The sequence below is a fragment of the Strongylocentrotus purpuratus genome, unplaced genomic scaffold, assembly GCF_000002235.5.
Source record: "Strongylocentrotus purpuratus isolate Spur 01 unplaced genomic scaffold, Spur_5.0 spur5_scaffold_10, whole genome shotgun sequence".
Taxonomy (NCBI): Eukaryota; Metazoa; Echinodermata; class Echinoidea; order Camarodonta; family Strongylocentrotidae; genus Strongylocentrotus; species Strongylocentrotus purpuratus.
In genome coordinates, this window is record NW_022145595.1 from 17204143 (window position 1) to 17230161 (window position 26019).

The following is a 26019-nucleotide window of genomic DNA, read 5'->3' on the forward strand; positions in this document are numbered from 1 at the left end:
TGGGTGCAGTTAAGTCTTTGTGTTTCCTGGAAAGCCCACATTTTTCTGAACATTTTGATATCAAATACTCATTTTGGCAAAATATGGAGTTACGTCTTTGTGTCACTGAATCCTTGATATCTGTTTGTTGGGAAGCATTCATCATCATATGAGCTAGCCTACAGAAAGTCTTGTGACAAATACTGGTAGTATGATCCTAAATCTCTATCAGGAGGCAGTGATCATCATCAGACCTTATCTGCAGAATTTCTTATGCCAACCACCGATAGTATGATACTGCATGTATATCTTTATATTGGGAGGCAGTGATTTACAACAGTGGAAACCTGCAGAAAGTCTTATTATGACGAAACATCCAGTAGCATAATATTTATACTTCTGTGGACTATCTCAGTATTGAGATGTGGAATTTTTAAAGTTGAATTTCATTGTTTTAACGCTTTAGTGGCACAATGGCTTTTGCATCGTTTTCATGTATTTAAGAACTCAATAAGGAATCAAGGTTAATAAAACTACTTAGTTCTTGTATAGCGCAAAGCACATATTTATCTTTGTGCATTTCCAAAGCGCTTTCGATTATTACCCTGGCTCATATGTTTTTATTTTAATGAATACAATGTATTTGTACAGGAGGGGTCTATTCTGCATGGGAAAACTAACAAGTGAAATCTAAAGCCAAAGAAGATGGAGTCAAGTTCACAATGACTTGCTTTTCAGTCATGAGCCGTTTTAGACCCAGTTTGACAGAATTGAATTGTACATGTGCATTGTGAATGTTTCCTCATGTAGAATGACATGAAGATTTTATGAAGTCTATTTTAGATTTATAAGAACAAGAGAGATCTCAAATGAAAAGCCATGTTGAAGGAAATGAATAAAATAATCTCCATTGCTTTGACAATAAATCAGATTTTTATGAAGACATTACAGAAAAAAGTGGTCTATGCTCGTTTTTGCTGCACAGTTTCCCACCCCTCCCCCTCTCTCTGTCCCTTCCTTCCTCTCTCTCTCTCTCATATCTTTCTGAATCAAACTTTTTAAGTCCCTTATATTTCTGTATCTCTCCTTTTCCTTCTTCATCTCCTTCTTCAGCTGTCACTTGACTCACTTGCCTTTTCTCGTGTTTGGCCGGCCAACACTGAACAATCATACCGGTAGTTCTACATTTTTCTTGTAAAAGTTTCCTGTATAAATCCACCCCATGCATGTTCCATTTCTGTGTATGAAAATCGAACATGAAATTGTAAAAAATGCAATTGACATACAACGCACATTACACAGGTTTTTAATATAGAATACTTCACAATTTTATTCATAAAACTTCTAACAAATAATTAAATATTGGAGTACTCCAATACAATAGCAAACAAGAAATGGATGTGCGAACATATTCTCCAGCAACAACTGCTCTGGACTTTATTCTGCCAAAGATATTGGGTTAGGATTGCAATCAGGTATTAGGTTAGGTGTAGGTTAGGGTTGGGTTCAATGTTCGGTCCAGGTTAGAATGATGAATTCTGTTAGTGTATAATATTGACTGAGGAGCAATTGTTGCAGGAGCATGTGTTGTACAACCAAGAAATGATGGCAAAACTTTCTATAATTTCAAGTTCACTAAAATAAAATATCCCTGCAGCAGTAATGATATTAAATTCCCAATTCCCTAATTAATTCTCACATTTAGTTGAAGAAGGGACTTAAAGGAAATAATCAAAAACATCAAACAAATTTACAATGAATATTTAAAACCACAAGAATATTATATCAAATAATTTTAAATGTAAAGTACATGTCTATAGTTCAATAGTGTTCATCATCTCGTTGTGAGAAAAATGGAATTATGACAGAATAAAACAAATTTACAATGAATACTTGAACAAGGCAAATGCAACTGTCTCCAATATACGTTTGCCTAAGTACAGTTAAGTTCATGGCTTGAATTATTCTTGGAATATCACGATGTAAGCAAAAAGGCTGTACTCAAATGTCTATTGATCTTTACAACCTTTAACCTGATAATCCGAAAATATGATCGCTTGTCTTCCTATAGTGATGCATACTAGTTTCATGCTTCAAGTTCACAGCAAAAATAGCTTTAATTAGTTATTGATTTGGCCATACTAGGTTAAAAACAACCAAATCACTTTAACTTCATGTAAATTCACTTGCTGACCCTTGATATTTAATCAATTTGCTTCACTATGGTGATGCACATTAATACCCAGTTTGAAGTTCATGGCTCAAATCTTTCTTGAGACATTGCATTAACAGGGATATAAATACAATGATATTTACTCCATGATCAACAAAACAAAATGATTCATAGACAGTTTCTATTTAAACCAAAAAATATTAAAAATGCAACTTCAAATAAAAGGAATGTGCAATACCATCCCATCAATTTGGAACAGCCAATATAATACATGAGAAATTTCACAACATTTACATTATTTCAGACGTGTGTCAACAAGAATCATATATATGATATATTTGATGGTTTGTTACATCTACTAATTGAACAACTACAAACAATATCACTTTAATATATTCAAAAGAATTGTTATGTCCATACTGAATAAGTACAACAAAAATAAATCTAAAATAAAAATTATATCCACCACAATATAACAAACATTTCACAAATTAACATTGCAATTTAAACTAGAATTTTGTAAAAAGTGATAAAGAAAATTTTAAATCTCTATTGTTAGCGTTGATTGAAATGGCAAGCTGGTTTATCAATTTTGAAATGGACATATACTGTATCATAGAACAATATCAATATGAACTACATGTATGTTTTGCCTAAAGACTGAAAAGATGGGTTCGCAGCATATTTTTGTGTGATATATCTATGTACATGCATTTGTAAAATTAGTGGTACTCACTGTATGGATTGAATAACATATATACCACACCATTATGAAAAGAAAGGCTTCTTATAAGCGCACTTCCGATTTATACAAAACAATTGACGATCAACCTCCAAAAGTTGTTGACACAAGATAGACAATCACTGCCCAGTGCATAAACTGAATGTAATTATGGCTATTGATATTAATTCATTAATATGAGCATCGATTATTATCAATAATCAATTATTAATCATAATTTCAAGACATATAATGGCCTTCACCGTAACTTCACAAATTTCAAGCATTTACAAGGAATTTACAGCAAAACTTACCGGTAAGTCTTATTGATGTACATGTATAAAATACAGAAAGGAGGATAAGGCTAAAAGAAACACCCTGAAATATATTGAGGTGAAGTGGTAAACTAGCAATGCCCAATGTACAATTTAATGTATAACGTCCAATAGTTGTAACTGTACAAATTTAAATTTGAAAACAATTTTAGGCCACCGAGACCGACACCAGTCTTACAACATAATTACAATTACATCATCCCCAGTAGCCATAAATGTGGAGTTGATCTGGCACGTGACTGGGTTATAATGATGTAGAGAATAGATAGATGGAGATAAGACTTATGTTCTTGTTGGTAATAGAAGGGAATAATAACAAGTCATGGCATACATATTTGGTCTTTTCGATATACAAAATGCTTCTTGAAAGAATTATGGTAAGAATTCTGAGCATCTTGAAGTATCTGATAATGATAAATTGAGAACAGGCATGGTATACACATTTGATCTATTTTGATGTACAAACACTCCTGAAAAAAGTAATAGATTAATGGTTCTAAATGCTTCTTGAAAGAAATATGGTAAGAATTTTGAGCACCTTGAAGTATCTAGGCTCGCGATACCATGACAGGTTTTCACATACACATATCCGGCAACTAAACCATGAACATGACCGTATATATACTCCCAGAAAATAAATTGAAGGGCACTTTCAATAGCCTATTGCATTGCATACAGCAAACATGTTGGGATTATGTAATATTTCATTGTAATAATTGCACATTTCAAAAAGTGATGCATATGGCTATTGGAAATTACCTGAGGTTGATGTTTCAAGTCTTTTTGATCCTGTTCAAAATAATTATAATAATTTTGATTTATATAGCGCTTAATACGAAACAATGTGTCTAAGTGCTTTACAGATATTATTGCCCCAGTTCATGTGCATTGTGCACCATCTCCACTCCCTAGGGAGTATTCCTACCATATGGTCACTTTAGTCATTGACAAACAGCAGAATAAATCATAGTGACAATTCTGGACCCTTCAGCAAAAAATATCTCTTGTTTTTTCCATCATGCATTGTATTTATATGTTACATCAAAATTAATTGTAATGCAACTATTGAATGAAGGAGATACAATTGATTTTGATTTTGTGGAGATACACTCAATCATAGCTCTTTATGTTACATGGCCCTGAGCTTATAGTTTTATACCTGTGTGAATGAATGCATGAAGTTCTTGAACATTGTACATTTGTCGGCCACTTCACTGACCAACAAAGAAACAGAATGGGTGATGCAAACGCTGGTGATGATCAGGGCTCATAGTTTTGAAGCAGTCTGCATAGTAATGTCTCGAATCTGTATGAGGGACTGAGTTACATGCTTGAAAATTGCATGATTGTCTGTCTCTGAGCTGTTCTTGTATGTCACCACAGCGAACTCAATCCTAGAAAGAAAAAAAAAAGAGACCAACTAGGATTATCTTGCTTATCATCAGCGAAATTCTGTTCCATATTCTATTTGGCCAAAGCATTTAAGCAGAGAAGGTGTATGTATACCCTAATGGTTTAAAGGGATTGGGTAACTTTGTCTCAGATTCTGAAACAAAATTCTGGATTTAGCTCATGCTGCAATGATAATTATATACCTTTAGGTCAGTCAGGAACCCAATGATTTTTACAAGCCGATTGCCTGTCTGATTTTCAAGATATTTATGATTGGAATTACAAATTTTGACAACCGTTAACATTACAGTCTATTGGGGAAAACGAGTATGGTAAAACCGGTCACTCAATTTTTAAAAATTTTTGAAGGCACTTATTGATAATTTTGAAACGCAATTTTTTTACGGCTTCAATATTACGCCATATCACAGACACTAATAACACGTAGGGCCGTGTATCTCAGATTTAACATTGTTAAACGATCCCTTTAAGGGAAGGTGTATGTATACCCTAATGGTTTAGCTGGACTGGCTAGGACAGCATGGTGGTAAATGCTTAAACCCCTAATAATAATGAGGTGCTATTAAAAGCATACCGGTACTACAAGTAATTTCTCCTCACCAGGAACCCATTCCCAGAGCTACTAACCTTGTGCGACCAAAAAAAGGAACCATGATGATGACCATGCGCAGCACTTCCAATGCAGACATTTCCATTCCTCATGCTGTTTTTTTTCCATACAAGCAGATATTTTTTTGTGGTTATTTTGGTATTATCGGCATTTCATTCTTTTTGAGAAAATTTTTATCTTTAAGTATGTTTTAAACTTAGTTTTCTATTGAATTTGTGATCAAATCAACATTTTAGGGCAGTTGTTTGACATGTGGTATGTAAAAAAAAAAAGTTTAAAAAAAACGTATTTTATGAAGAAAAAACGTACTAGCGTAATTTGGAGGAAAAAAGAGTAATTCCGGCAAAAACGGAATGGTTGGCAGCTCTGCATTCCTTTCATCTATGTCGAGAGTGGCAAAACGTAGATGAAAGTGTTTTCAATAGACGCTAGCTAGGGATTTGAACCCCAAACTGTTTGTAAGACAAATGCTCCAGTGAAAATTACTCTCCGGTGACAGTGAAAATTTCTGAACCTAACTGAATTCATATTTTACCTAACCTTAACCCTGCATTTAAACCTAACCTAAACCCAATGACAACCATGATCTTAGACCTGTATCTGTGACAAAGCAAAGCCCATAGCCCATGTTGCTGGCCAGAACAGGGACCCATTTCACAAAGCGTTTTTTCAATGACAAATGACAAAAATCAGTGACAATTCTGCTGATAACCAATCAGAACCAAGGATTTCAGTAGCTTATAACAAAGACTGTCATTTGTCACTGATGACAAGTTTTGTGAAATGTCCCCCAGGTGTTGGATCACCCATATACCAAGAGGTCTATAGTCCCATGAGCTATCAGCTAGGAAATGATTGCCTGGTACTTACTTGTCTGTGAGGATGCGATAGCTGAAGAAGTATCCATCCTGACACATGGGTGGCACCATACCAAGGCATGGCTTGTACCCTGATAGGCTGGTAGAAAGAACAAAGTTACCCCCTCCTCCACTGGAATGAAAAACAGTGAGCAAAGAACATTGATGAAAACATGTTTATGGTGGTTCACATGCAGCCAGTAAACCTAAATATATGTGAGACTAGGAAACCTAATATGGGTGCACCATACCAAGGCATGGCTTGTACCCTGATAGGCTGGTAAAGTTACCCCCTCCTCCACTGGAATGAAAAAGAGTGAGTAGAGTACATTGAAGAAAACATGTCTATATGGTTGTATGCAAGCAGCCAGGAAACCTAAATATATGAGAGATTCAGAAACCTACTATCGGGCCCGGCCCAACCCCCCCCCCCCCCCACTCCGGGGTCGGAGGGACCGCGTGCGTGTTCCCAAAATGCCTGGTAAATCGGTACATTTCATGCACCAAAGTCCGGCTCGTAGTACACAAAAATCTGGCCTGTATTGACTTTACAAGCCAGACTTAGGGGGGTGTTTTCAAAAGGAGGGAACATGCATACACGTGCATACGTGCATACACATGCATATACGCGTGCTATTGGGGCATCGGGTAAGTCTTATGCAACAGGGTCCTGATGTCTGGAGTTGGCATTTCATCTCCTCTGAGATAAGACTCACCTAACATTCATCTATCCATGCTTTCATACAAATATATTTAAAAAGTGACCTTTGACCAATGAACCTTGACCTCCTACCCTTTGAATAACATGAATCTTGATAGATGTCTGGAGGTGGCATTCCCATCTCTTCTTCAAACGGCCTTCATTTATTAATGCATTCATACAAAGGTATTTAAAAATTGACCTTTGACCCATGAACCTTGACCTCATTACCTTTTGACGAACCCTGGATCTAGGAAGATTTCTGGAGGGGGAATTCCCATCTCATCTGAGATGAAGTAGAGACCTAGGAGATGTCTGTCACATCCTTTGTTCTGCATGGCATCGCTCATTGATTCAAAGTGCTTGATGTACGCTGCCTTGAAGAGTTCAACTTGCTCTGCTCTCTGCAAGTTATTAATAATAATCATAACATTCCGGATTAAATATAAAGGTGAGTTCTGGTAATGCAATTGCATTGTGAAAGAAAAGATGTGGAATGGATCAAAAACAGTTGATCATGTAGCATGTACTGTAAGTATTGGTGTGCACTGCAAGGTCCTGGAGTCATCAAAATCATAATGCATTTGACCCAGTCTTGATAAAGTAACAAACACTGTACACAGAAAGATGTATATGGGACTACACAAATGGTGTCGGGGGCTAGCTAACCTTGATTTCCTCATTACTCAGCCAGTATACATTTTCTTCCAAAATTGTTTGGCCCATGAAATTTATTTGTAATCTTGAACATTCAGTGTAAGTCTTGTTTGATTCTGTGAAAATTCATTTTCTTTTTTTTACCAGAACTCAAGTTTATCTTTAATGTTGTGTGTTATAAGTGATATCTGTCTCATCTTCTGTTCTGCATGAGACCACTCCTTATTGAGAAGTGTTTGAGGTATGCTGCCTTCAAGAGTTCAGCCTGCTCTGTTTCCTGTATCCAGTAGAGTAGAGGAGTAGAGGTGTCGTGGTCCAATGGATATGTCACCACGACACTAAAGTCTTTTGGCAAGATATTAATATACATTTGCCACACTCAACCCAGGTGAGGTAAATTCCTTGAATGCTTGAGTGCCTTTTCATGGTAGCTTGGCTATAATATTATGATTGCAGTGCCCTAAGGGAGAATTTTTTAAAAAAAATTCTGCTTTTATGGACTTACCCTTTAGAAAGTTGATGCTTTGAATAAAAATATCATATTTTCATTTCATAATGTGTTGTTAAAAGATATATCTAACAACCCTTTTTTTTAAACTCACTGTTGCATTTGGATCCATCATTGCCTTGCACCAAGCCAGTGATTCTGAAGAGCATGACCTGCATGTCTCTGTACGGCCGTGGTTGAACTGCCTTGTGGTAGCCGTCTCGTATGTTGCAGCAGGCCTGTACGGGAGAAGATCGTAGGATTAACTGTTTGTAGAGCAAATGAATGAATAAATCAATTAAAGTTGCTCAAGCTTAGGTATATAGAGGGCAGCACACTGAGCCAATGGGTATTACGCTCCTGTACATACTAGTGTCCCTTTTTGCGTACGTTCGTACGGGATCGTAATACCCGTTGGCTCAGTGTTAGCCAAGTTGCCTACTTCACAAACAACTATATACCGATGTATGAACATCTTTAATGAAGGAGTAGATTCAAAAATATGTAAATAAGCAAGAACTAACTAACTACATGAATAAATTAATTAAAAACAAAAAACAATTAAAACAGCAAGTCTAAGGTACAATGTATTTGGCCTTCAGGCATCCCATCCATTACCAAGTATTATTATTTTGAATCATGGGGTCATCACGTCGGGTCGGGTATATTGCGAAAGGATGCCCCTTTATTCACGAAATGTGAGGGGTAATGTTTGTGAATGAAGCCCCTCTCATCTACAACATGGTCTGGTCCAATGGACCCAACACTTTGTGAAAATCCTACAGCAGATCTACCAAAGGTTACTTCTGAAGTGCATCTCCGCATGATCTTTCGTTTACGTTTCACAGAGGGCCATGTAACACGACCATGACACGAACACGATGCAATGACTGATGATTCAAAGTAAACCATGCTGAACATAAATTGACATCACCATGTGATGTCACTTTATCTCAGTTCTAGTAGGGCTATTATAACCACATGTAGCTTGGATTTGCAAAAAACATAGAAAAAGACCATAGGGAGCAAGAATTGAAAATGTTACCTTCCATACATCCTGTAGTACGCGAGCTGGATGGCTAGCTGACACAAGAAATCTGGATGGATACGATACTGCTTACACCAGTCCTTGCCCAGGTTCAGGAAATAGCTGCACAGAATGTCTACATTATCCACCTTAGAATATGAACAACAGAGAGATGGGAGCTAAAAATGAGTCAAACTTATTCATGAACCATCAGGGGGTAATGTTTGTGAAATAAAACCCTCTCATCTACAAATGGTCTACCGAATGTCCACTATACCCGACACTTTGTGAAAACCCTACAGCAAATCTTTGAAAGGTTGTGTGACGCGACCATCCAACAGGACACAATGGCCCGATAGTTTGAATCCTAAGCCTAAGACAACTCTGTCGTAACCCCATCACAAAGTATACTTTGAACAAATTAACTCATGCCGCAAGATTTAAATAATGCTTAAATAATCAAAGTCCAACAAACCTGTGTCGTTCACACTTACCATTCTGTAATGAGTTTCCTCTGCTGTTACGATCGCGGCTTCAATGGCTGAGTCTGTGACAAAGACTAGTTCTTGAGGCTGGGCTAAATCACCCCTGACCTCACAGTCTGAATCCTGTTCAAAGAAACAAACAAAAATGAAACAAGACATGAAACTATATTGATAAAATAAATGAATTAAATATATGAATAAAGAAAGAAAGAAAGAAAGAAAAAAGAAAAAGAAAGAAAGGAAGAAATTAGGGGCTATAATATAGAACATACAGATAATATTTGGTCTTCAAAGCATTTCTTTTACTCTCTTACTTCAATTTTTTTTTAAATATTCTACCATATCATGTTATGTTAATTTTCTGAATAAAAAAAACACAAAGACAGAATCAGAAAATCACATCATAATGCCACAGATCCATACAGTTCATGCATTTATTCTTTGAATTTGGGGACATCATTATATAATCACATTTCAAATTTGAATGAACTTTTGAACTTTAGCATTACATAGATGATGAAGTAGATAAGGCTTGATATCCAGCGCTAACTGGTTCCTTGTAAATTACATTCCTTCTTGTTTACAAATCTTAGCCAAGTAATCAACTCCTCAGTTATTTCATGTAGATTTCTTCCATCCTGTAATTTACAAGCATGCTCTTATCACACATTCTATTGGTGTAAATTACATCATTGTGTGTGTAAATTACATACTCGGTATGTCCGGTGTAAAATACATCCTGTCAATCAAGTTACCTAACTTGATCTATGACCTAGTTTTTCTCTTTAACAAGCTGAAGATCAATGACACTGGTATAAATGGGGTCAAGCCCATTAAGGACCCCTATTCATAAGAACCACTATTCATAAGGACCACTATCCATAATGTGTGACTAAATGAATAGCGGTCCTTTATTAGTAGCAGTCCTTATAAATAGCGAGCAGAACCCTATAAATGCACTCACACATAAATCCCCAGATATTTTAAATGAAAATGCTAATATCAATTATCAATTTTTTATATTAACAATCTCTTCAAGGGTTTAAAAATTTGTTCAAAATCTATTCAAAGCCTGTCTGCACTAGTTTGGCCAGGAGGAATTAGACCTCCCTGCATGGTCACTGACAGGTGGCTATCTCATCAAATCAGCTCTCAATTAACATAAGAAAAAGGGGATCATGGCCGGGGGACCAACTGGTACCGCTTAGGCATGGCCGGGGGACCAACTGGTACCGCTTAGGCATTGTTTGCTATATAGAGGGCGCAAGTAGCTACAGCTTTAATGCTTCAAATAGAGTAATACAAATCTCTTCAATGGCTTCAAAATTATTCAAACCTGTCTAATGGCTTAACAAGTTTGATTAAAATCTTTTCAGTATTAAATCACAATTTTCTGGTTTGACCGAAACATAAATTGCAGTTAAATTAATTAGTCTGAGGTCTTGCATCATTTTTCATATTCAGTGCAATCTGTGTTGTCATATGAACTGACATGCCGTTTACTTACCGGCCATACTCCTCCAGTCTTTTCCAACTTGACGTAGCCCCAGTATATCATTTCAACACATATCATTGCATCAAATGGAGCATGCTTTGAGGTCCAAAACAAAATGAAAGAAAAATGAAAATATGAACAATAAAAAGTTATATATAATATCCTCATCTATTTCACACAATACACTTAAAAATTATAATTTCATTTAAAAATGTAATACTAACATATACAAGTCACATATTCACATATTTAGTTGCCATTTACTTCAGGAGAAAACCTTTTTTATTAACAAATCAGTCTTTTACACAGGCCCTGTATTACAAACAAAATTTAAATTCAAATATTGAAATACATAATTAGCAATGAATTACGCATGTGAGTGTCAATGAGAAGAAGAAGAGGTGCTTAGTTCATTTTAATTTCATGAATTCTATTCTCGATCCTTCACTAGCCTACCCCCCCCCCCCCCCAGCTAATAAAGTTCATATATTGTAAACCAGGAACATTTGACATCCCAACACCATACAACTCTAATTCGTAAGAGTTTCAAAATGCAAAAAAACTACCTCCATCATAGAATTACAATTTTCACTACGCAAATTTTTCATTTAAACTAATTAAAATAATAGTTCACAAAAGTTTGTGGATTTAAAGTTTGTACACTTCTCTGTTTGATTTGTACCCGTTTTATTTGGCTTATATTCGTCCTTTATTCTTCTCTTTTTATAATTCATATGTTGTATTCTACTCCAATGGTAGTTTTGTGTTTCATGTTGATTCCAAATGCATGAGGCGCCTTGCCACTCTTATTCGTTATTATCATTATTATTATTATTATTAATCTATCGGAACTTACATCACTGATGCACGAAAGAGAACCATTCTTGTTGCAAATCAGAAGAACACTTTTGTCCAGCCAGTGATTGTGGACGTTTCTGCCACTCATTGCAGCTTGAACAAGCTGCAAAAGCCAAAACAAATTGGAAGAACAAATTTCAAAGTATTTACAATCTGAAGATCAAATTGTGGATATGCCATAAACATGTATACAGTATGTATCAATATTAAGCAGATATTTTTTGTAAAACAAAGACGGTTCAGTTGCTAGAGCCCTTGCTTCTTAAAAGTCTCCTTTAGATATGACATGGCAAAAGCAGTGTTTTTTTTTAAATGATAAATTAAAGAGCAACCTGCTTCAGAATTTCTGTATCTCATAACACAGAGCTAAGTGTACAATGTAGAACCACAAATCAAGATGAATGTGTCTGTATCTTCAAAAATAATAACGCTCTGACTGGTATGCCTTCGGTAGGCCGATACATCAAATGGGTTCTAGGACACCTACCCCCTGGACATCCACCCCCCCAGATAACCACCCCCAGTCAAATACCCCCTAGGACAACTACCTCCTAGGGAAACCACCCTCTAGGACGACTACCCCCAGGAAAACTATCCAAGGGGTAGTTGTCCAGGGCGTAGTTGTCCGGGTGGTAGTTGTCCGGGGGGTAGTTGTCTCGGGGTAATCATCCTAGAGGGTGGTTGCCCTAGGGGGTGCTTGTCCTAGGGGGTAGCTGTCCTAGAGGGTAGTTGACTGGGGGAGGATGTCCAACTTAGAAATAAGTTCAACTTATGATCTTTGTGAAACACCCCCCAGAGAAATCTAGAGACATTTTTACCTCAGTATAAGTGGAAGGTGTAGAATCATCCAACGCCAACATGACGATAGCGGTATTGATTGTCTTTATGTGTTGCTCATTGACGGGATGAAGGCTCTTTAAGTGCTTTTGGTTCTCGGCATACCGGCTCCTCTCGTCAGCAGTCAGCGTGGACATACACTGCCCTCGCTTGGTGGTGCTCCGATCCTTGACATTCTGAAGTTGTCTGGAAATGAAGAGGAAAATAATTGAGAATAAGGGGAAGTGTGGAACATTTTAGAGTAGAAGCGCAAAATGATATGGGTTGTGAAATGAAAGAGCGAAGAGAAAGAGAGAGGAGGAAGATAGTAAGAGCAAGAATGACAAAAAAAGGGTTTGTGTGAAAGGAAAAGAGCGAGAGAAAGGGCGAGAATGGAGATGGCACAATAAAGAGAGAGAGGGAGAGAGAGAGAGAGAGATAGAGAGAGAGAGAGAGAGAGAGAGAGAGAGAGAGAAAGAGAAAGACATGTAAAAGAGGATTCACAGACAAAAAAGGACTCTTATATAGACAGAGAGAGACACAGAAAATCATGCATTATCAAAGAACCAAAGTACATGTATTACATACATTCAATATTCTTCTAGATGCTGAACAGGCGTTGATGAGTATCACCATAGAAGTAGAACAGAAATTATAATTACCTTGCAAACTCTCTTGAGCTGACAAGCTTTCCCCTACTATCAAATGGGTCTACTCTGAACAGATGGCCGTTGCAGCTTACAATCAAATGATTAGGACAAGATCCTTCCCTTTCTGAAGAATAACAAATGCAAAAGCAAACAAACAAATCAGGAGTTTTAATGAGATATTGGTATGTATTTGATGTATCAAATTTCTTTCCTTTTTTTCTTCAAGTATGTTTTAACCTCAGTTTTCTATTGAAGTAGTGAACAACATTTTAGGGCATTTTGTTGACGTGCGGTATGTGCAACAACAAAAAACAAAAAAAGAATTTCTATGACAAAAAAATGTACTACCCTAATTTTGAGAAAAAAAAGAATAATTCCTGGAAAAAAGTAATGGTTGGCAGCTCTGTGTGTGTGAATGGAACACTTTGAAAGTATTTTTAATGAGGTGATTACTAGAGGCTCTTAATACATCTATATTTATTTTTTCCATTTTTGTTTTATCATACCTGTTTTGAAGAAGTTGATAAGCTTGTCTGCCTCTGCACCTGGTATTCTGCTTCCATTGAACATATGTCTGGCCTGGTCCATGGAGAAAGTCATCTTACCAGTCTTACTCCTCTCTACAGGGATATTCTCTCTGTAAGGACACACAAAAATACATAGGACATGGATAACAAAATGTTATCAGTCTTACCCTTCTCTACAAGGATACTGTCACTATGAGACAGGAAGCAAGGTTACAATAATATTGATGATGATGAATTTATGAAAATATGAACGAGAAAAATGAATCCAGTTACTTTATGTATGTAGAAATTGCCAGTGAAATACCATCACAACATATGTTATTCTATATAAGGGTAGTGATGGCATTGAGATGTTTATTGAATAGTCATGTAACTTCTGAGTGCAATTTTCTGATCAATGCAGTGTTATTCCAACGAAGAGAATTCAAGAACGAGTAGGAAAAAGGCACTCTAGCACTTTCCAAACTACATACATGTACATATCAAGCCTTAAGCAGGGCTCCCACTCAGCCGAGTTGGAGCCTCGAGTTGTGGCGAGCTGGCGCGATCTTATGGCAAGCAGTTTTATCATTAAAACATATTTCTTGATATCACGAAATCAAATTCCTGATATCACGAAATCGAATTCTTGATATCAAGAATTACCATTGCTTTACAACGTAAAATTATTTCTTGATATCAAGAATTGATTTCTTGATATCTATTAATAATAAAACGGCTTGCCATAAGATCGCCCCAGCTCGCCACAACTCGAGGTTCCAACTCGGCTAAGTGGGAGCCCTGCTTTATAATTCAAACATGAAATAGTCTACTCTTTGACAAATAAAGACAGGGGCAAAAATTCAGATCACCATCTAGGAATATCATAACGGTATGCACATTCAGATACCGGCCATACTGCGTACAATCCCATTTAGAGGAAGAAATTGCTTGTATTCATCCCTTGACCCCTAATTTATGCAACTACATTTTGTAAAGCTTTCTAATTAGAAGTGTTGTGGTCTAGTGGATTAGTGGACGGACTGTGGATCGCAGGGTCCGCATTTCGAGTCCCACCACAGCATCAATTTCCTTTGGCAAGATATTAATCTACGTTTGCCACTCTCCACCCAGGTGTTAAATAGGTGCCGGTAGGAAGGAATTCCTTGAATGCTGTGAGCGCCGAAATCAGCTGCCTAGCAAAGCCGGAGTAATAGTTGGAGCACCATACATGGGTGATATGTGCACTATATAATAAAAATAATAATAATAATCTTTTAAAGTCCACTCCAAATTGTATTAAGTTAAACCGAAAATAGAAATTCTTTTTACCCAATTGAACGTGAGCCCGGCAGCAACCGAGCAGCGCCAGATCGACGTTGCTCTATCCCTTATTGTTGAAGGCCAAACAAGGTAGCAGCATCTTCCGTCTGTTAACGTCTTTTGGTATGACGCGGCAGAGGTTCGAACCCACGACCTCCCGGTTGTGAGGCGGACGCTCTACTGACTGAGCCAACACAACACACCGGTTGCCAATTATTATTATTACTAGCAGGACCCGCGGAAATCCGCGGGATTCTAGAGGGGGGCGGGGGGTGTAAATTGATATATAGAGACTGTCTAAATTAAAACCACCAAGAACTTAATTTGCCATTCAGGCCATTAAAAAATATACATGTTTAGCGTCCCCGCCCGCTTCCTTTTTGGGGGCCTATTTTTTTTTTTTTTTTTTTTTTTTTTGAAAGAAAAAAAACATGAAAAGCACTGCTAAAATGTATTTCTGATTTTAAAAAAGAAAAAAAAAAAATTGTCGGACGCCATCTTGAAAAATAGCCTGAATGTCAAGAAAAATGTACGGAGCGGCCATTTTGAACTGCCTCCTCCTTCCCATTTTTCAAAAAAACAGGACGCTATAAGTATGTTTTTTTTAAAATTTGGCCTTATATTAAATTAAAAAACAATCCAACTGTACTGGTAGTTATTCTTTAAGCCACTGGAACTGTGTAGAGTTCCGTAGTGTGGCGTACCGAATACGCAGAAATTAGGCTGCTATTAATGGGAAAATTGTCCCTGCGTAGGTTATGCGTAGGCTGGCGTACAGGTTTGCTTATGGTTGCTTACTGTGTGGAAAGCTTTTACTGCTTTGTCGATCTGGCGTAGGGTAGCGTACTGCTGCGTAGTCATGTAGAGTAGTGTTGCGTAAAAAGGCGTACTTTCTGCGTCAAGTTTCTACGCCGAAAGTACGCGAAAAAAATTAAACATGTTGAATTGTTTTCGTTCATCTTGCGTACCCCTTTCCGTCCTTCAGCATATAGTAACGTAGGCCAGCGTAGTTGGTACGCAACACTACGCAACTCTACGTATTGACCCCACGCCAATTAGTGACCCGCAAGTGTCACAAATAAAGTATGAAAAATATGCTCATCTGACCCTAATTAAACGCCTAAAACCCCCGAGCTTTCGGGGGTTTATGGCCCCTTGAAACCCGTGGACCCCACGCCTATATTATATATGTGACCCGGCACCACAAAACCAACAAAAAGTCGCAACCAGCGATTCTCCGTAATCAGCTAAAATGTCAATTTAGGTGAAAAAAATAGATTTTTGTTTTTTTGCATTTTCTGAAAGAGTGGTCTTTTCTGTACCTAGTATCAAAATTTGGAAGTCTAAAACATAGTAGAAGATGTGTTTTAAACGGTTTTTCTAGACCAGTTTTTTTCGCACAGCCTTCGGTCTCTTCCAAAATTTGATCACTTTTCCCGAGCGAAATTATCGTAGTCCGGAAATGGTCGGTCGTTGCTAACGGGTCGTGCTACGCGGGCTGTGATTGGTCCGTTATAGCAATCAGTGCGGCGCGCCATTTTGTTTGTATCCGCTTTCACATCCGAGTTCCAGATTTGCGTTCATCTTATATTCTCCGTTAACGACTTCGAGTAGCTTGAGTTGTTGCATTTTCAAACTTGTGATAAAGGATGAGAAAGAGTTGTTGCATTTTAAACTTGTGATACAGGATGAGAAAGAGTTGTTGCATTTTTAAACTTGTGATAAAGGATTAGAAAGAGTTGTTGCATTTTAAACTTGTGATACAGGATGAGAAAGAGTTGTTGCATTTTCAAACTTGTGATAAAGGATGAGAAAGAGTTGTTGCATTTTCAAACTTGTGATAAAGGATGAGAAAGAGTTGTTGCATTTTTAAACTTGTGATAAAGGATGAGAAAGAGTTGTTGCATTTTAAACTTGTGATACAGGATGAGAAAGAGTTGTCGCATTTTCAAACTTGTGATAAAGGATGAGAGAGAGTTGTTGCATTTTTAAACTTGTGATACAGGATGAGAAAGAGTTGTGACATTCCCTAAATAATTTTGTTTTCATTTCTGTGCTTCCAAATTTATTCTCCCATAAGAGTTTTGAAATCAAGTTCTTATTGTAAACACACATTCACACTCTTGATATCATCATTTTGCTTACAGCTATCATAATTCTCCCCCTTCTTTTCCCTCTCTGTCTCTCTCTCTCATTCTTTCTATTTTTCGTTATTCTATGTTGGTGTCTTTACTGTGTTTCCTGCCTTTCTTTATTTTTATACCACTTTCTGGCTGGTATTTATGAATTGCTTCCATTAATTATCATCAGGATGGCTACTGGAAATGAAAGAGCAAGTCATAGTAAAAATACTTTGAACCTCCTGTGAGAAAGAAAACAGTATGGGAATTAAGTATAAAGCAAGTTCATAATGTGGTTACAAATAATTTCCCAGATGTATACAAAACAAGATAGGTGACAAGCAGTGTTATGTAATGGGGAACAAAAAGACTCCGGGTCCACCATGAATAGGCATTGTCTAGTGCAGGTGTCTCGGCACTATGTTGCAGTTCACTTAATCTGTCCAATTACAACTCTATACATTTACAACATAATAACTTTTGAAAGACTTAAGTCCACACATTGAAACCTCAGAAACATAATGAACAGACTGGCCCGAATTCACAAAGCAAGGTTTGAGCTCAGACCAAGGTTTGAGGTCAAACCTCCTTTTGTTTCGCCAAACCTCCTTTTGTTATTTACAAACCCAGGTTTGTAAATAACAATATGTTTGACCATCAGACCAAATTTCAGCCTAATCTGAAAATCTCTTCATAGTGGTTGCTAAGGCCTTTTGATTCACCCTTCTATTGATTTCCCTGTGGTTTGCTTGCTCCGCATGCTTGAATAGCCCCAAACTTTAAAGCTCTCTTTCTCACAATTTAATACCAGTAACCTCCCTCACCAGCTCTTTTCATTCACTAAATTGAAAGGGTTAGGAAGCTTCAATTTGGACAAGTAATATACCATTTTAATGAGGAGAACTTCTTCTTTCATAATCAGATGAAATCAGGAAAATAATTTTTTGCGACTTTTTGTTGGTTTTGTGGTGCCGGGTCACATATACACTCAACTCGCTGCGATCTGATCTCTCCCCCCCCCCCCCCAATTTTGAAGAACGTAACCCCCGAGATTTTGGGGGTTTATGCTGGCCCCTTGAAACCCGTGGACCCCACGCCTATATTATATATACACTCAACTCGCTGCGATCTGATCTCTCCCCCCCCCCCCCCCCAACTTTGAAGAACGTAACCCCAAGCTTTTGGGGGTTTATGCTGGCCCCTTGAAACCCGTGGACCACACGCCTATATTATATATACACTCAACTCAGGACCCGCGGAAATCCGCAGGATTCTAGAGGGGGGCGCAGGCAAAAAATTAAGTTTTTCATTTCGGGGGCTCCATTTCAAATTTTTGGGAAATTTTCGGGGGCTACTTTTTCAACTTTCGGGGGCTCTTTTTTCTGGGGCTACTTTTTCATTAATTCATAAAAGGATAGGCCTACACTTTGTTGAGATTTGTTTAGTAGGCTATAAGGTTTCAGGCTTCCTACTTCATAATTGCCTATTTAAAAAAAAAACAACATTTTTCTAGTTCAATAACTAAGTTTTCATGCATTGATTTGATGCAAGAATTGTAACATAATAGACCCTAGATTGTGATTATTTCTGACCATGAATTTCGATAATCATTTTTCAAAGTAAAATTTTCACAAGAATATCAGACAGTCGTTTAAAAACGTAGACATTAGTAATACTTTTACTATTTCTAAGCTCAGGTTTCGTAAATCTATTCACGAAACTATATTGAAATCGCGGCAATAATGATGCAAACCAACAGATAACAATTTCAAAGTGTCAAATCTCTTCGACTCGAATTCAACTCACACACTGCTGCATAACTGCAGCGTAACTCAGCTCATCTCACACACACTACACAGTGGCAATGCACTGTATTGTAAGCGTGTCAGTTACGGTGATTTTGTCTGATTTTCTTTACTTTGAAGAAATGATTATCAAAATTACGTAAACATGGCAAGAACATCACAAAATAGGCTTTAATTTCATACCTCTATTTATGGAAACTTTATAATATTGCAGCAATCGTGAATTCGTGATGGAAATTGATTGCAGTTTCGCGATGTTTAGTGGTTCATGGTCTAGATTCAGCTTCTACCAAAACAAAATCGACCGCCAAAAACTCGAGCCCTACGCTCCGTCTCGATCTCGCAACTGCGAAAATGTACGTGTTTTGGCGTACTTGCGTGCGACATGGTAAGCCAGGAATATGGTTCGAGTTTTTTTACGACCGATTTTTGTGTATACAATTTTATACGGATAGTCATCGGTCGTGTGTCTACGGATGTCATGTTGAATATCCATGAGGTATCTCTGTCGTCACGCATATCATGCATTATGCATATCGCGTCTGTTTTCGCCCTGGACGTCGACACGGAGGAGGACCTCGGGCGGAGTATAGCCAATTCCACAGAGTAGACTCTCCCGCGGACGATGGCACCGGGCACCGGGACCCCGAGGGGAGGGTTCAGGAGGAGATAGCTGCACCAATTTCGGTCGGCGATCTCATTAAAAAACAATAGAATACAAAGGCTGGCGGAGACGTCGCGCCCCCCGCGGAGCCTTAGCATATTATTATTATAGATTATTAAACAACAAGATTTCACGTACCTTCTAAGCTCTTCAAAGTATCTGAGCATATACCAGGTACTGATGGCAGCTCTCTCGATGTTGCTCCCCACACAAGGGGGCCAGAAGCTTTCCATTGTTCTGTTAGCTCCATACATGGAGCTGACCCCTAGAGGAGTTCTGCTGGTCAGGTACACCCTGTCTCGCCACCATTCCTCCAACTGAATATAATGAGAAAGTGGTGTAAAAAAAAAGGAGTTTGGTCTCACTACGAACATGACGGACAAAGAAAGCGGACAAAAAATACAGTTCCTCAGGTAGACAAATGAACATCCCTTCACTGCTATTATGTAAAAATGTGTAGAACAGGTGAATATGCATGTGACACCTGTTCTACACATTTTTACATAATAGCAGTGAAGGGATGTTCCTTTGTCTACCTGAGGAACTTTTGTCCGCTTTCTTTGTCCGTCATGTTCATAGTGTCTTCAGTTATCAATTTTTATATATTTTTTATAAATATATGTTTTGTTTACCCAGGGTAGCCTCATCAGTATACATACTTTCTCGTTGAGGGCCTTGCAATCATATCATTACCCCAGCTTTAGCCAAGCTACCGGGAAAAGGTGATCAAGCATTCAAGGAGTTTCTTCCTACCGGTTACCCATTTACCTCACCTGGGTGGAGTAAGGCAAATGTAGATTAATGTTTGCTGAAGGGCATTAGTGCCGCGGTGGGACTCAATTAACATCTTGTTCAGGCAAAAGGATCATAATTTCTGGGAGATAAGAATCTTTACAACCATCTTGAATGTGCCAATTTATATGTGACCATGCACCAGAAAAACTACCCCCCCCCCCCTCAAAAAAAAAAAATGAAAAAAATGAAAAATTAAGAAAAACAATTTTAAAAATGGAGATGCATTAATTAGCATTTCCTGAAAAGGTACATTTTCTTCAACGTAATTTAAAAATTTGGAAAACTCTTGCTAATCTTCCTCCAATCTTAATTTGGATTTTTGGCATTGTTTTGTATACCATGTTTGTCTGTTGAGTTTGCTGTAGTATGACCCTGGCTACTTGTCTAATTTTGATCTCTCAAGATTTTTAAATTGAGTACCCAAGTGAGCATTTGCATTGATAGCTAAAGGAAAAAATAACAAGATGTGCTTGATTGGTGCACTAAATTTTAAGATTATCTCATAATCCTTTCATGGAAAACTCTAGCTAATCTTCCTCCTTTTGTCCCCTCGCACAATGCAATCATTTATTCGTCTTGTTCCGTTTCCATCGCAATCAATTATTTTCAGAATGTAACTACGTTTGTAACGATGTACATTTGATAATTATTGTATTATGTATTGTTCTTGTATTATGTATATATGTACAAAGACTGTAAACCAGTGAAAAAAGAATTTCCCGAAAGGGACAATAAATTTTCAATTCAATTCAATTCAATTCAATGTTTCACATAATTCGTATTACAGACTTTATAGGCCCTCTTTTCTATACAGACGTAACATAATTGGTAGAAGCTTCAAGAACTACATTTAATGATTATCCCCAACCGATGACAGTTTTCTGCATCAGACGTAACATTCTTTTAGGACTGTGGATTCTCCTCTTTGCTAGCAAAACTCACATCCCAGTCCAAATAATTAATACAATGGATTTTGAATACTACGCTGGGAATTACCCAATTCTTTCTGGCCCTCGCCCTCTCTAACAACTTCTTGTGCAGCTCCTGTCCGATTCCTTGACCAAACTCTCCCACAATCCTCTCTGTTTCCTTGTATTCCTCATCTGTGGTGAGTGGTTTGACTAAAGAAAAAAGACAAAAAATCAAATGATTCATAATTCCACAATGTGTTCACCTCTTTCTTTTAACTTATTTTTCATGAGCCCAAAAATTGTACAATGTACCTGGAGAGTTATATGCATAACATGATTTACTATATGAAAAACTTGCTACTTACTAAAAAGCTATTAGACAATTTCTTGGCTCATGAAACATTCAAAAGAACGTTTTGTTTTGAAAAATGAATTGACAAAATAGTGCAGTGACTCTGGTCATACATTGCTTTTCTTGACTGATATGAAGATAAGGATAACCTACTTTTTTTTTTTAAGTAAACAGAGTATACAGCTATCTCTTAAGTTACTTAAAGGCATTTTCAAGGTCATTTATGTTACAACTAGGTATAAAGTGCACATCAGGCCCGTTTTCATCAGGTCGAATTTGCCAAACTATCCCAATCACAAATTCATCAGCCCCCAGTTCCAATTAGCGGGATAATTGGTCAAGAAAATATTCAGAGAAATCTTATTTCCTTAATTTCCCTGATGAGCGTATCCGTCTGGTGAAGAACTTTGAGCTTCTGGTTAATATCCTGAGTCTGAAAATAGCGGGCTATTTGGCAAACTCGAGCTGATCAAGACAGGCCTATTGTATGAGGTACCACTTCATACATACTATGGTAAACACCAGGGAACTGATAGTGATGATGGAACCTAAATGCAATGTTTATTTTAATCTTGATTGACAGAAGTTAATCAGACACACCTTTATAAATGTGTGAACAAACTTTGGCATGAGAAAGAACACCAGGATAAGAAAATGCACTTGATATAGACCTACTGAAGTGCTAACGTTGTATTCGCTTGTCGTCCAGGTTACTGATGCTAAACCACAGAGCCTGCGAATGAGGTTTACCATGAAATGATGCAAGCATAGGGCTGGAGCAGGGCAAATTTAGTGTTTGGGGCTGGTGTGATCACCACACCATTGTTTAGCACTAAACATTGTTTGGAACCAGCAAACTTGACAACTTGACCAGGATGTCAAACTTCGATACTATACTATAGGTACACATGTACATTCATCCTAACAATTTGCTATGCATTTAAATTTAAGCATACCTACACAATAGTCATGCACTCTCTACAACACTATTAACATATTTGCCTGACATAGCAACAGCTCAATGTACTAAATGTATTCCAAATCCAATCCTAGAGTGCTAATATTAATAATAGCGACAGGTAAATTATACAGATTTGTCACTATGAGATCTGGAAGAAACATTCATAAAATTGCATACATGTACATGTAGATTTGAGTACATGGACAGTACATGTCATTGTCTACCGGTATTGGTTTAAATTGCAGTTCTAGTACCGGTATGCATGCAATGTCTATCAAATGATTCCTTTGGCTATCTCTAAATCACTACTAATTCTCTTTTAAAACTCGACACTGTTAACAAAAATAAAATTTACGGTGATCCCAGTCTAACTTCCTCTGCAACAAAAGCCTTATAACCAAGCATTGGGTTTAAACTTAGAATATACAGGCAATTACCGGTTAGTACTTTTCATAAGACCTTTGATATTTGCACAGTTTGTGTCTGGTCTAGGACTAGGCTGTGTGTTGTCTACACTTGGGACAGGGCCAAAACAATGGACAAATAGCCTGCATGCAAATATTGATCTGGGCTTGCATTTACTCCCACCAAACAATTTACACTACTTCAAGTCATACCCATTGCTAATGCTATGTTTTCCATTGTATCATTGCAACAGTAGGCCTACTAACCATTTACAAAATTAAATATTATTTATTATTAACATTATTATTATCACTTTAATTATCATGATTATCGTAATCATTATCATTATTGTTGCTATCATTATTTTCATTATCATTGTTATTATTATCATTAATACTATTATTATTATAATCATTATTACTTGAAAACAGTATTGGGTGAAACTAGAAGGTTGTGGGATTTTCTCAAGCTTTTATTAACTTTGAATGACTTACATGCACATTTAGGTAAAATGTAAACCTTAACAACTACAGTGTATATAGTGCAGAATTGATCGAAACTAATCGAAACCTGCAACAAAACAGTTTATAAAATTCACACTTTAATCTCTATAGCTGAAAATGATTATTGACAAAGTTTGTTGACTCGCCGCACTTTTCTGAGCTGCCCATCCAACATTTACATTAAAAATAGAGACCAAGATTGGCATTCATTCAAAATCAGTGAAGAATCGTCAATAGGCCTGTCTTCATCAGCTTGAGTTTGCCAAATAACAGGCTATTTTAACTATCCCAATTGCAAATTAACCAGTTAATTTGTGTCTTCAACTGCCCACAGTTGCAATTAGTGGGATATTTGGTTGAGAAAATCCAAGAATTTGGTCGAGAAAATCCAAGAAATCTTGGTCTTGTTTAAAAAATATCCCGCTATTTCCCAAATAGCGGGATAAATTGCGCCCATCTGAGCTAGGTTTGTGATGAGCGTATCGGTCTGGAGAAGGCACAACTTGGAGAAGGTTTGGGATAATATCCTGAGTCTGAAAATAGCAGGTTACTTGGCAAACTTGAGCTGGTGAAAACAGGCCTAACGAGGGTCTGTATCTGTAGACTACTCTATCAAAGGACAAATGATCTAGGTCAGGGCACTAAAGGTCATTATCTGAATGGGTTTTTATCTGTAGGTAAACACAACGTAGGCCTATTACTAAATTACACAATGCAATGTGTGTGTAAATGATAGATATATGGATAGATACGAATGTGATGTACATACGTGATGTACGTACGTATTACAGATTACATTGTCAAGGTGACATTGATGAAAATCCAGAACAATGTTATTTGTTATGTTGAGAATAAAGATGTGTTATATTCAATCCCGATTTGAAATGGGAATAACATATTAGTCATAATTGACCTTCTAATATAACTTACATATGTACCCATATGTTGCTGTGTATCTGGACAGTTGATTTAAAACAGAAATTTGAAAAAGTTAAATAAGCAATATTTCATAAATCTTATAAGACTTTTGTTAGACAATATTATAAAGGATAAATATTCATGATGTTTACTGCTATTTGATGAATAATTTTTTTGTTAAATCCGAAGGCAAAAGATAAGGCGTTATATTCAGTTTGTCAAGTGTCAGGACACCCAACCCCCCATCATACATTGTAAGACTACTGTAGGATGACAAACATTATGAGAATGAAGCTCTTTTATCTATTCACATGAAAGATTATATCCCTCTCATTATTTTTAACAACCAAGATTAAAGGTGAGAGTTTAAGCTGCAGAAAAAAAACTGCATACAGTCATTAGGGCAAACAGTGCGCCAATTAATGTCAAAATATTCATATGTATCTCTGCACAAGAGTGTATGATGAATTTGACTAAAAATAAACAGAATGTTGATTCTTTTTTTCTACAATTTTTCAGTTTCTTTCTTATCAAAAGATATCCATGCAGCTTCCCTCTGCATCTTGAGATTGAGTTTGAGTTTATTAACAACAAATATAATAACAATCTACAACAAATATAATAACAATCTGCAAAGAATGGCTACAAATTGAACTGTAAAAGTATAATGCAACGCAAGATGGATAGATTATTGTGAAATCACATTTATCACATTTGCACTGGGGTGTTCGACAAAATAATGCCCACAGCAATTGTTGATGAGAGCATATATTTTTATGCCAGATTCAGATTATATGGAAATGTACAGTAGATCTAACTATGATTATTAAATAACCTATCCCCTTGTGCTCCCCATTTGTTATTGTTACCTGAATCAAGGTATTTCTTCAAGGTGTCTTCCAACTTGGGGACCGGAAGGGAAGGCAGATCATCGTCATACTGGAAGGTGCGCTCAATGCTTGTTGCGGTACCCACTTCAGAATCCATTTTCTACGGTGAAATGTTTCTTTACCTTAATTACCGTGAAAAAAGAGACAAGGATAAAACATACAAGTATTATAACTGTGTAGAATATAGATCTAACATCCAAATGCACTAAATTAGTCCAGCATGGCTCTCATTTAAGGCAAGGCCAAGGACATGTAAGAAACACAATTCACAATAATACAAGATCAGCATCGACGATAGCTCACACTGTTTTGGGTCTAGAGTCACACTGTTTTGGGTCTAGAGTCTAACTGTTAGAGCTAGACTGAAAAATATAAAATCCAACAAGAACCCCGCAATAAGATCTTCCACATCACACTCAAATACATCCCGGCTTAATCTTAATAATTTAAGGACTATAAAATAAAAGGAAAGACTTACTGTCACTTGGTAAGCTTGACGAACGCAAGACTAGACGATTTGACGATTCTCCGCTCTCAGTCTCAGCAGCGCAGCAGCACAAAGCTGTTTACACCGCTAAAAAGGGGTAAAAGGGAGGCGTGGTC

At 37.1% G+C, this 26019-nt stretch overlaps 1 protein-coding gene across 2 annotated transcripts; it reads right to left on the reverse strand.

The window, feature by feature from the left end:
* Positions 1-1289: 1289 nt before the first annotated feature.
* Positions 1290-26006, reverse strand: LOC580492 (peroxisomal carnitine O-octanoyltransferase). Of its 2 annotated transcripts, none has more exons than XM_030979656.1 (15): positions 25895-26006; positions 25396-25538; positions 21473-21597; positions 19820-19998; positions 13770-13900; positions 13276-13387; positions 12616-12820; positions 11796-11900; positions 10952-11035; positions 9454-9567; positions 8978-9108; positions 8048-8171; positions 7020-7192; positions 6102-6221; positions 1290-4602 (listed from the first exon to the last, which is right to left on the reverse strand). In XM_030979656.1, the coding sequence occupies exons 2-15, from the start codon at positions 25511-25513 to the stop codon at positions 4476-4478; spliced, it is 1848 nt and encodes a 615-aa protein (XP_030835516.1). In that variant the 5' UTR covers positions 25514-25538; positions 25895-26006; the 3' UTR covers positions 1290-4475. The 2 variants fall into 2 exon arrangements, with proteins under 2 accessions (XP_030835516.1, XP_030835515.1); XM_030979655.1 differs by having other exon boundaries at positions 4414-4602; positions 25396-25541; positions 25892-25974.
* Positions 26007-26019: the final 13 nt, after the last annotated feature.

Coding starts and splice junctions, on each gene's coding strand:
- LOC580492 (XM_030979656.1), bottom strand. CDS start 25,513: ATGGATTCTGAAGTGGGTACCGCAACAAGCATTGAGCGCACCTTCCAG. Junction 13,388..13,769: donor TATCAACTTCTTCAAAACAG/GTATGATAAAAC, acceptor GTTATTCTTCAG/AAAGGGAAGGATCTTGTCCT. Junction 9,568..10,951: donor AGACTGGAGGAGTATGGCCG/GTAAGTAAACGG, acceptor TTCTTTGAACAG/GATTCAGACTGTGAGGTCAG.